General features: G+C 48.1%; 1 protein-coding gene across 2 annotated transcripts; it reads right to left on the minus strand.

The window, feature by feature from the left end:
• Positions 1-6,848: 6,848 nt before the first annotated feature.
• CHP2 (calcineurin like EF-hand protein 2) lies at positions 6,849-11,548 on the minus strand. 2 transcript variants are annotated; one of them, XM_032460853.1, is made up of 8 exons: positions 11,240-11,548; positions 10,656-10,807; positions 10,157-10,229; positions 9,969-10,049; positions 9,700-9,830; positions 9,447-9,508; positions 8,538-8,660; positions 6,849-8,341 (listed from the first exon to the last, which is right to left on the minus strand). In XM_032460853.1, exons 1-8 carry the CDS (start codon positions 11,377-11,379, stop codon positions 8,288-8,290), a joined length of 816 nt encoding a protein of 271 aa, XP_032316744.1. In that variant the 5' UTR covers positions 11,380-11,548; the 3' UTR covers positions 6,849-8,287. The 2 variants fall into 2 exon arrangements, with proteins under 2 accessions (XP_032316744.1, XP_032316745.1); XM_032460854.1 differs by lacking the exon at positions 11,240-11,548 and having other exon boundaries at positions 10,656-11,171.
• Between the last annotated feature and the right edge of the window lie 654 nt (positions 11,549-12,202).

Here is a 12,202-nt window from a genome sequence, read left to right on the forward strand (position 1 = left end):
CTGAGTAGCTCCATGACTTTGAGAATATTGCTTCACATCCATAATGTGGGCTTAATAAAAATACCGGACTCGCAGGTTTATTGTGAGAATTAAATGAGGTAATCCTTGTAAGGAAGTAAGGAAGGTAAGGAAGGCTTAACTCAATAAGAAGTAGCCATTTCTATTATTATTATGCTTTTATGGTTACAATTTAGTAAAAAGGTAACATTTCAAAAAGTATAGTTTAGAGTGAGGTAGCCACCAGAAAACTTTGGTAATCACTAAAAAATAAATCTTAAAATCTATATTACGCTCATGGTGTAGTGAAGGACAAGTTCCTTCTTAAAGGGAGACCCCAGCGGCGCACTCCAGAGATGCCCTGCTCCCGTCACATAGCTGACTCCGGTTTTACACCGTGTTATAAACAACACTTAGGTGAATAATCTGGTAGGGCAATGTTCCTGCACATCCATAATTGTTTACTTAGGGTAAATTCCTAGGAATGAGAGGTCTGGGTCAAAGAGTGTGGCCATTTTTGAGGTTTTTGATTTATAAAACCAGACTGATCCTCGGAAGAACCATGGTTTTAATGAGAATTTCATCAGCATTGAGACTGAACATTTTTATGTGCTTTTGGACATTTGTAGTTCTTTTAAAAAATTTCGTGTTCATATCCTTGCCTATGTCATGTTCATCTTTTTTTTAGAGGATTGAAAGCTATTTACATGTAAAAGATTTTAACCCCTTGTCTGATATACATAATGCAAATAATCCTCCAGTTTGTCTTTTAAGTTTAAAAAGAATTTTAGATATACAGAATTTTTTAATATATTTAACATAATATTTATATATTTTCCTTGGTGATTATTCTTAGATAAGGCTTGGCCACCCCAATATTACATTAATATTCAAGTATATTGCTTTCTAAAGTACTTGTCGTTTTATTTTGTGATGTAATTTCGGGGTCTAATATATAAACATAGAATGTTTTATCATACTGTATAAACTATGTGTGTATGTGTGTGTTAATGTTCTTCCTTTTTTTGTCCCTTTAATGTTTCTAAGCAGTATCCCAATTATTTTAATTACTTTGGTTTCATGATAAATATTAACTATTCAACATATATGTTAAGCATACATATATATAAAGCATAACATGTATTAACTATTTAACATAACTATGTTTTAATTATTTGGGTTTCATGATAAATATTAACTGTTTATCATGTAACATGTAACTGTTTAATATAACAATGTTATAATAATTTTCCTTTCATGATTAATGTTAACTGGTAAGTTAAAGCCCATTTTAGGTCTATTTATTTGCTTATTTTTATTATATGTTTTTAAATGGAGGGACTGGGGATTGAAGCCAGGACCTCATGCATGCTAGGCACGTGCTCTACCATTTGAGCTACACCCTCCCCCGCTTAAAGCCTGTTTTAAAATTCATTTTTTTAAATGTCTACTTCCCTTCCCTGTAAGATTAGGCATCTGCCCCTGTAGCCATGAGTGGCAGGTTAAAGATGGTGGTAAAGTCTTTAAAATTCCTCCCTTCCGGAGAGGGAGTCTCTATCTCCTCCTCTTGTGGGCTCTGTGACTGGTTTGTCCCACAATACATCATGGCAGAAGGGATGAGGGGCCAGTTTCCAGTCTCTTTTCCATTTTCTGTCTCTCAGACAGTGTCTCTGGGAGCCCTGAGCTGCCGTGGAGGAAGTCCACAACCTTCACACTGCCATGCTGAGGAGCCCAGCCTTCAAGGCATCCCTGCCAAGTGTCAGACCTGTGAGTAAAGCCAAGTTGTACCCTCCAAATCAGCCTGTGTGCCGGCTGAATACCACAGAGCGCGGCCTCAGTCAACACCACATGCAGCAGAAGAATGGCCGGGAGGAGCCCAGGCTAAATCCCTGATCCATAGAATCATCAGGTGTAACAAAACGGTGGTTGTTTTAGAGTGCTAAGTGTTAGGGTGACTTGTTACCCAGCAATAGAACATCATGTGATAGATCATGACTCCCTGAGGGAGGAGCAGACTTTCCTGCCCTGCTGACCTCGGGTTAGAGTGTGACTTGCTTTGACGAGTGGTATCCAAGTAGACAAGGTGTGTGCCAGGTCCACACAGAAACTTAGCCAGGTTTCTGGAGCTCTTTTGCTTTCCCTCTACCATGAAAATGGCATGTCTCTGGGTCCTGCAGCATGAAGTCATGTGGAGCAGAGCTGCAGCTGACCCACAGCGAACAGCATGCTGGGTAACAAAGAAATAAACGCTTGTTGTCTCAAGCCATTGAGATTAGGGGTTGTGCACTATCACAGTCACACTTGGAATAATACACTACACGACTGTTTTTTCTCTCCCTTTTCATCATTGTTGATAAAGCCCATTTTCCATAATAAAGTCTGAAAAAGTCAGCTATTCATTTTTCCAGTCTCCCCTGCAGCTAGAGGTATCTTGTTCTGACCAATGACAAGTAAATGGTAATCTATAAGGGGATAAACCTTTGGGAAATATTTTCCTCAGTGATCAAAATAGACAGATATGAAAGGAGTTATCTAGCTGCCCTGGCTATCCACCAGTTCTAGATACTGTTCCTGTGAGGATGCGAAGGCTAGCGCCACAGTAGCCATCTTGTAACCATGAGAATTAAAAGCAAATGTACTGAAGAATGGAAGGTTAAGTAGATCTTGGATCTTTAATAAAATTGTTGAGCCACTCAACACCTCTAGGACTGCCTACCACCAAAAACATCTTATAATGTGAGATAATTGTCTTGATTGTTTAAGCCACTGTTAGTTGATAATTCTGCTATTCATAGCCAAAAACACTAATGTATGGTTACCTGTCAATTATGCCTGCCCAACATGCAGCCATCTTTTTCTGGCAACAGCATTCTGATTTTCCTTTAAGGAATCGACACACTACACAGACACACACACACACACAGACACATACAGACACACACACACAGACACACACACACACACACACACACACACACACACACACACGAAGAAAGACTGCAATCTCCTGGGGTGAGCATGTGACCAGCCTGGCCAATCAGCATGGAATATCCTTACCAGCTACAGTGAGTAGGCTGAGGTTCATTTCTGGGAATTTTGGCAGAACTGTTGAGAAAGAGAGGCTCTCTTTTCATTGGGATTGTTGCTTAGGGATGAAACCAACACAGAGGAGAGCAGAGTTGAGAGTGAAAAGGCTAATTTCTGATGACTTTGGGACTTTTCTTTGCCAGGTCTACCTTTGGACTTTCCTTTCAGTTATATGAACCAATAAACCTCTGTTCCTTCATAAGCTGGTTAACAGCAGAAAGATTCCTGACAGATAGCAACCAGAATCCTGGCTTACGGGTGGGGCCAAGGGGCCTCAGCTGAAGTAGACCAGGCGTGGTGGTGGCGGTGAGGTAGGGGAAGGACAAGACACAATGATTCTACGAGGTCCTGGTATTAACTCTCTCTTTCACAGGTATTAGAGGCCGAGTCACTGAAGGATGAACTCACCCAAGGTTGTTCAGTGAGTAATTTAAAGGGTCCAGATTCAATCTCTGGCTTAATAAAACTCCAAAACTCAAGTTGTTTTTACTGAACCACAATGATTCTCAGGGAAGGTCTATAACCAAGAATCAAATCTATATATTGCCCCTTAAACACCAAGAGCATTTTATTGGTGTTGGCTAGGTGGGGCCAAGGACAACCCGGAGTTTCATTCTACTTGAGAGCCAAGTCCAGAATTCTTATCTTTGTCCTGATGAATTCAGAAGAGGTGTTGCAGCCCAAATGAGGTTTACACAGCATGATGACTTAAGTCCTACTTGCTTCTCCCCTCAGGGCTCCCGACACACTGTTTCAGGTTCCGTCACCTTGGCAAGGAAAGGGGCTTCCTCGGGAATTCTCCTCGTATTTTCAGGATATGTAGATGGGTTCTTCCAGGAAATTCCAGGTCAGCAAAAGCCCTTTCCAGCATCCCCAGTGGAAACAGTGGGGACAGCTCCAGTGTCTGTCCGACACCTCGCTGGGAAGCCCCTGTCAAGTGAGGATCCCAAACACGAGGCCCCCTGCCCCTCCGTCGGGGACTCTGCCATCTGTGCCCAGCAGGTGGGCAAGTTCACAGGCTCCATTTCCAAGCTCACAGTCTTACCAGGCCTGGAGACAAATGTCAGCGCAGGGCTGTTGCTTTTGACATTTCCAGCTCTGTAAGAAGTCATCTGTCATAGCGCCCTACTACTTGTCCCTGGACCAGACCTGGTAAGTGGACTCCGTTTCCATGGCCAACTTCTGTTAAACCCAATCTGAGCAGCGGCCGGCCCGAGAAACCAGATGCCCGGCTCACTGACGGCTGCTTCCAAAGTGGTCCCTGGACCCGGGACTACTGCCTCCTGGTTCTCCCAGCCAGTGGATCCCGACGTGTAGGAAGCACACCGCTTATGTACCCAAGATCATTTTCAGGGGTAACCCCACTGCTTTAAATAACCCCAATCCTACAGTAAAAACAGTGTTCCCTTTCTCCATCCTTCAGATCACCACAGAGGAGCAGTGTTTCGGGCAGGTTTGTCTTTTACAACTCTGTAATGCTTGCTAATCTCCTTTTTTTTTTTTTTTTTTTTTTGGTTTCTTTGTATGTACTGTATTTGTATAGTTATTTTGTTTACGGCAGTTTTAATTTGCAGGAGTGATACTCAGTTTCCATCATAAGCCGAAATACAAGGATTTTAAACGAGCTGATTCACAGACAAATAGTAAGTCGATAATTGCAGTTTGCAGGGACGGCAGGGGAACAATGATGAGGGTGGTAAACAAATCGCTGACATTTGGCAACTGCTGCTCACAGCACAGGGCTCCCCACTGGTGTCTTCAATACCCCCCCGACCCCCGCCCCTGGGGCAAATCCACAGGCATCTCTGTCAGGGTCCATATCAAGAGGGTGAGGTTCCGAGAGCTGACACTGCAGCAGCCAGACTGATGCCCCGCCCTCCTGCCTGACCAAGGTCTCCCCTTCTGAGCGTAGGTGGGACCCTGGGGCTTTCACACTGAGAAAAAGTGTGGGGCCTCCACCAAAACAGCGGGTGGAATCTTGGGGATCCCCAGGCTCTCTAGGGACCCTTCCTAGGTCAGGAGCTCTAGTCACTAGCACTGAGCAGGTGTGGGCACACAGCCTATGGGCCTGGGTTATGCCTGGTGCTTTGTGGTTGTTGGAGAACCTCTCATTGAGCCTGGTTGGAAGTTTCAGGTCAGGCCTTAGACCTCCAACATCAGAATCACATATTAAAAATTCAGATCTCCCAGGAGACTCAGGGGCTCTCAAATGGGGCCAAAGATATTTACTGCCAGGAAAATGTGAGAAACACCGTAATGAAAACAAGACTAGCTATAAAGAAACATAGCTCTCTCTGTCTCTGTCTCGCTCCTCTATTTCTCTCTATACACAGATCTTCCCCCACAGTGCCTGGAAAAAATAGCCACTCAGTGAGTTTTCTACCCTCCCCCAACCTTTAATTAGAGCCAAACACTAAACAAACATCCCTCAATCAAAAAGTCTTTGTTCATGTAGCAATCCTCTGACAAAAACCACAAAATTCCATAAGAAATCAAATATCCTCTTTGCCCCCTCCTCTCAACCATGAGACAATTCTGTCAGAATCAAATGCAATCAAAATGCAAAAGGTGAAATGGGGTTAATCTCCCCAGACAATTCCATGTCCCTAGAGACCCAAAGATGCATAGTCTTTATGTGACCTCAAACTCCCTGGACTCAGAAGACCCCAGGAGTGGTCCAACCATCTAACACAGTGCTTCTTCTAAGGGTTCCACTGAGCACCCTCAACCACAGAGGAATGTGAGCTTGTGTTCTGGAAGGTCTAGCACATCTTAGGTTGAGTTTCTCCAGAGCGCCTTGAGACAAGGATTTGGGAGCAAGTTGTTTAATTGTGAAGTGACCCAGCGGAGTGGGAGACTGAAACAGAACAAAAGGAACCAGACAGGGTACCTTAACAAGCAGGTTAACACTGTGGGCAACTGGGGCTCAAACCTGCTGGAGATTTCCAAGAATGAAGAGAACCTGCCTCTGTCATCCCCCCTGAGGGATGAGGAAACACGGGAGTTATCCTCCAGTTTCCATCTGTCATTGCTTAAGAGATGCTCCGACAGGCACCGACTCCCTGGACATTTCCACTTGCCCTTCACACAAGCTGAACACATGCCTACAGCAGGAAAAGCCCTTGGGCAGAGTATCACCCATGCTTGTAGGAAGAAGCCATGGGGGTTCCTTGAGAAATTAAAAGTAGAATTACCATATGATCCAGCAATTCCACTTCTGGGCATACATCCAAAGGAAATGAAATCACCGTCTTGATGAGCTACCGGCACTCCTCGTTCTTTGCAGCTTTACTCACAAACAAGTTACGGAAACAACCCAAATGTCCATCAACAGATGAACAGAAGAAGGAAAACGTGGCCTATGCATACAATGGAATATTACTCAGTCTTTAAAAAGAAGGAAATCCTGCCATTTGTGACAACATGGATGGACATCATTCTACATGAAATTAGTCACAGGAAGACAAGTACCGCATGATTCCTCTCAGATGAGGCATCTAAAATAGCCAAATGTATAGAAGTAGACGATGGAATGGTGGTTACCAGGGGGTGGAGAGAGGAGGATGTGGGAAGCTGTCATTCAATGAGTATAATGTTACAGGTACACAAGATGAGCAAGTTCCAGAGATCTGCTGCAGACATAGTGCCTACAGTTAACAATAAGCTATTGTACACTTAAAAGTGTGTTATGCAGGTAGATCTCATGTTAAGTGTTCTTACTACACACGTTAAAAAAAACTAAAAAACAAAGGGACACAAGGACATTTTTGGAGATGATGGATATGTTTATTACCTTGATTGTGGTAATGGTAATATGAGTGTACACATGTGTCCAAACTCATCAAATTGCATACATTAATTATGTGCAGTTTTTTGTATACCAATTATACTTCAATAAAGCTGGAAAGGAAGTCATTGGCTTATACCATAATGGTGAATGCCAGGCAGCTGACGTACTGAGAGATATTTAACTACAGGCTCTCTCCCAAGCAGAAAAATCCTGGACTATTGCATTTGCCAGCGCCTGGCATGTAAATCTAACCACCACAGCAATTTCAAGCTACCAATCTGACACCACTGAAAGCAGAGCTAGGAAGATAGAAACACCATTGGCTCCCACGTGTTGGTACAAGACAACTCCAGCACAGACCTGGGAAGGGATCTGGGCAGGGCACCAACAGCATGTCCTATACGTACAGCCAGTGTGCTTTGCTACAGACATAGAGTCTCATAATTTTATGAGACTTATCCACTCTCCTCTGTGATATGTCAATGTCTGAACATCTTACCACGAAAAAAAAAATGAAATTACTCTCCAAACTTTTTCATTATTTCACACTCTAGGAAGGTATGTCTTGTTTATTACTTTTACATCACCTCTCCCCACCACAACCCGTCACCATCATACTGGCAAGCACCCATAAGATCAGCGAAAACCCATTTAAGAAGCCAGACTTCAAGACTCCCTCTGTTTGGTCAACCTAACAGTAATGGATATTCTTGTTTTACCCGACTGGCATCACTCCCCCTTCTGATAACAGCCCTTCATTTTCCTTTAAGCAGCCATCCCTTACCCCACTTTGAGTCCTCAGACCTTATTTCTTGGCCCTAGCAGCTAGCACATGGCACAGTCCTGGCCAAATAGGCCTGGAGAAGGGACAAGGCCCCAGATGCGCTGATGACACTCTTTGCTTAGAATTATTGGAAAAGAAAATCTCTTCCCGCTGGATTACTAAGCTAGTAGGATGGAAGCCTGGAGCAGCTGGTAGTCATCCTCCACCATGAGGAAAGAGCCCTCCTGAGAATGAAACCAACACAAAAGAGAGCCAAGCTGAGAGACGGAGAATAACTGAGTCCTGAGGGCATCATTTGAACCCTTGGATCCAGCTGTGCCTGAGACACTTCCAGACTTCTCCAGTTTTCTGAAGATACTTCTAGACTTTTCATTACATGAGCCCATAAAATCACTTTTTAACTGAAGTCCCTTTGATTTGGGGTTTCAGTTACTTGCAACCAAAAGGTTTCTAGCTGATTCACAGATCTGAGATCAAATGAGTTAGTACACATCCCTGCAGCTTTCTCTTCTTGGCCCTAAATAGAGCTCAGTGTCGAAGGAGGAATATGGTTTACTGGGGCTGTGCTCCGTGAGGATGAATACCAAGCAAAACCCGTCTGTGTGAGCGGTCCAAAGGCACAAAGGGGGTCACTTCAGAATCCGGATGCTCATTTTCTGCTCAATGTTCATCTTCTCTAAGGACTGGGGGAAGATGAGTGATGGTCAAGAGGCTTGAATTCCAAACCTCTATGCTTCCAACCTCCTCTCCCAACCCCAAGGCCCCATCATTTCCTGGGAACCGCTCTCTTCCTGCCCTTCTCCCTCCAACTTCATCTCCCATGTCCATCTGTCCTAGGGACTCCTAATCTCAGCTTCCCAGGCCTGAGGGCATCCTGACCTTGGTGAACTCCAGGAAGGACACAGCCCCATCCCCATCTTCGTCAGCTTCCTGCACCGTGCGGTCGGTGATGCTCTCCAGCTGCTCTTCGGTTACCTGTACCCCGACCATCAGCCGGAGTACCTGGGAGGTAGAGGAAGAGACAGAGACAGCCCTAAAAAGGAGGCACAGGGACTACAAGCACCATCTCCCGAACCTTAGCCACATCACCGCAGAAGTTACTACCAATGTCATAATCCATTCCTCATTCCCTTTTCACCCCATTCCAATCACTTCCCACCATATCCCCCCCATAAATCCCCCCATTGCTTCTGGATCCAAACCCCCATTTGTCCTTCACTAGCCCACACGCGTCTCAACAATCTGCCCAAGCTCATTTACTCATCCCCAGCCTGAGAACCCAACATCCATCTATTTTCCACCCCATTCCCCACCTCATCCTCCAACTATTCCCCAGTCCATCCACCACTTCATCACATCTATCCCAGAGTTTCTCAGTCTCACCACTATCGACATTTGGGACCAGATAACTCCTTGTCATGGGGGTGTCCTGTGTATCATAAGACGTCTTAGCAGCGTTCCTGACCTCTGCCCACCAGGTGCTAGTAGCACCAGCCACCTCTTCGATCGTAACAACCAAAAATGTCTCTAGATATTGCCAGTGTCATTCAAGGGGTAAAATCACCCCCAATGGAGAACAAAACAGTCTATCTCCAACCTCATACCCAATGTCCCCCTCCTCATCTCCCAATTAATCCACATTCCAACCCCACCCATTCCCATTTCCCACCCAATATCCCAGTCATTTGCATCTCTCACCCACCAACCGTCCCTCCCATCCCTCACAACCATTCCATTCGACCACCCCAGCCCGCACAGATCACATCTCTTGCCCTATGTTCTTCCAACCTGGAGCATCTCATGCCTGGAGATCTTTCCATCTCGGTCCAGGTCGTAGAGCTGAAATGCAACTGGAAAGAGAGTGGAGGGGAAGATGAAGGTGGGTCTTCCCTGGCTCTCTTCCTGCAAACGTTCACCTTGTAAGAATGGGGGCTGAGGGAGTCACCAGTGGGCTCACAAAGGGAGTGGGTGGTGCCTGGGGCCTCTCAATGGTGTGGTAAATCTGGGGTCTCACTTGGGTAGGGGGGTCCTACAAACTCACAGCGAAGTTTGTTCATTCTGCTGTTGAGGGGTTCAGGTTCCTTAGGGTCCCGGTTTCCGTTGTCCTCATCATCTACAGGTCGAAAATGAGCCAGGACTCTGACAAAGCCTGGGAAATCCACTCGCAGACTCCTGGGGAAGGGGGTGGGGTGGGGGATGGAGGCGAGCAATGGAGGAGAGGTGGTCACCTCGGCCTTCCCTCTGCCTCCGTCCCTAACTTCCCCCTCAACAAGCTTTCACCCCCATCTCCCCACCCCCGACGATGCTCACCCGTCAGGGAAGAAACTGTCTATAATGCGGTCTCCCAGGGGGTTCACTGCCAGCGCCCCAATCTGCTGCAGATCCACGCGGCTGTAAAGTCGAAGTTCAAAGGGGGTGGGGCAAAGACGGAAGGTGGTCAAGGTGAGGAAGGGATCAGAGAGACAGGTGGGAGGTCAAAGGTGGCAGCCCCCGCTCACCTCAGGTAGCCCTTCTCATTCCTGTCCAGCGCCTGAAACCGGTGGTAGAGGCGGATCAGACTGGCCTGCGAGACTGCGGAGGGAAGGCGGACGGTGACGCCCCGAGGACGCTGGGGGTGCGGCCGGACCCCCGAGCGCCCTCCATCCAGAAGGCGGCCGCGGGAGGTGGGGCGGGGGAGCGGAGGGCTGGCTGGAATTGGGGCTCCACCCTGGTCCCCGGGCCAAACGGGCGGAATGGGGACAGGCGGGATGAGACCAGCGCGATCCAGGAGACAGAGGGACCAAGGACCCCTCCCATCCGCCTGCGGCTCTGCCGTCTGCCGCGATCCCAGCCCGAGGCCACCTGGGTGCCCCTAAGCCCGGAGCCGGGACCCTGGATGAAAGTGCGCCCGCCCGCGCCCCCGGATGCTCGAAGCTTCTAGACCCTCCCGACCCCGAGACCCCCACCGGCGCGCCCCGTGGCCCCGCCGGGTCCCCGGACGCCGCGCGCCGCACTCACAGCCGGTCTCCCGCCGGATGCTGTCCACGTCGGGGATCCTGGCGGCGTGGGAGCTGCGGGAGCCCATGGCGGAGCTGCGGCGCGGCCGGCGTCCTCCTCGTCCGCCTCCCGGGCGCCTCCGCCCCGTGGCCCCGGGGCCGAAGGCCACAGCCCTGGCGGGGAGCCAGGCTCGTGAACCCCGGCGTTCCTCGCCTCCCACCCGCGACCCGGGCGAATAGAAAACCGTGCCCAGGGCGGCGGGGTCAGCGGGGCGGGCGCGAACAACGGGCGGTTTCATTCCGAGACTCCGAGGCCGGGCCGGGAGGGGCTGCGCAGGGCCGGGTCCGCGTTCCCACGCTCGCCCGGGACCCGACCCACCTCCTCCGGCCGGGCCCAGCCTCCCAGCCCCTGACCCTCCCGGGTCCCGCTGAGCAAGGCTCGGAGGTCCCGACCTTCTTTATCTGGAGACAGAATCCAAGCCCTTCTGGGAAGGGGTGGCAGGTGGGGAGGGGAGCCAAATGCATTCGTCCTAATCCCTGATGGCCCAGCGTGGAGCCCCCTCCCTAGGCAGGAGGACGGGGAGGTAGAGGCGCTGAGGGACTCACCAAAACAGCTGGAGTGGGCAGAGTCGTGAGGCGCCGAGTGAGGGCTGTTTTACGTGGAAGAAGCACTGGGTTTGGAGCACTTGGGTTGGAATCCCAGCTATGCTACTGACTCTGGACAAGTCAGCGGATCTTGATTTCATCTCTTTTGTTTGGTCCAAATAGCTGTTGTTTAATTGAGTGAATGCTCCAAAATCAGGAGATTGGCCCCCAAATCCCAAATTCCTGGCTTCTGAGTAATCAGAAGTTCTGACACCACTCGGCCACCACTCCTGCCTGCATCACTGAGCTGCAGCTGGGGAACAGCTGCCGTGTTTAAGTGGGGCATCCTGGTCGGTCCACTTGCCACAGTCCCCACCCAGCTCAGTTGCTCTCTTATAAACTCTGTCGGCTTTGGTAGAAGTTCCAGGCTGGGACTGACTTAGACCTCTGACCAGCCCTCAAGCACCATGGGAATCCACACACAGCCTGAGGGAGGGTGACAAACCTCACTGTGACCAAACTTAATGTAATAATAATGAGAACAACCATAAGGGGTCTCATTTTTTTGAGCCCTCACCATGGGCCCTGAACTTTGCTGAGCACTTGAAGTGCATTAGCTCCCATACTTGCTAGACTACCGTCTTCCCACTTTCTGTGAAGGAGGCTGCCATCACATAAAATAATCGTGAACTATTTTAAAGGATGTATCCTCAAAGGGGGCCACATCTCCCCAGGGGAACAGAATAGCTTACTCTTTTTATATATGAAGCACAAATATAGAGAGAGCACATAAATAGATACATAGCAGATCTGTGGTATTAAAATTTCATGGGAGAAAAGTGATTAGGGGAAAAAAGTCTAACAACACTCCTTAAGTTGAGGTGATAATGAAAAAATGTTGAGAAACTCAGTTGTAAAGGAACAAGCAAGTTTTGCATCTCTCATTAACCCGTCTCCCCCCATAATAGTCACACATAGACACAA

This window comes from Camelus ferus, chromosome 18 (assembly GCF_009834535.1).
Source record: "Camelus ferus isolate YT-003-E chromosome 18, BCGSAC_Cfer_1.0, whole genome shotgun sequence".
Taxonomy (NCBI): Eukaryota; Metazoa; Chordata; class Mammalia; order Artiodactyla; family Camelidae; genus Camelus; species Camelus ferus.

Coding starts and splice junctions, on each gene's coding strand:
- CHP2 (XM_032460853.1), bottom strand. CDS start 11,379: ATGAAATCAAGATCCGCTGACTTGTCCAGAGTCAGTAGCATAGCTGGG. Junction 9,831..9,968: donor GACAGTTTCTTCCCTGACGG/GTGAGCATCGTC, acceptor CCCCTTCCCCAG/GAGTCTGCGAGTGGATTTCC. Junction 8,342..8,537: donor CCTTCCTGGAGTTCACCAAG/GTCAGGATGCCC, acceptor ATCTTCCCCCAG/TCCTTAGAGAAGATGAACAT.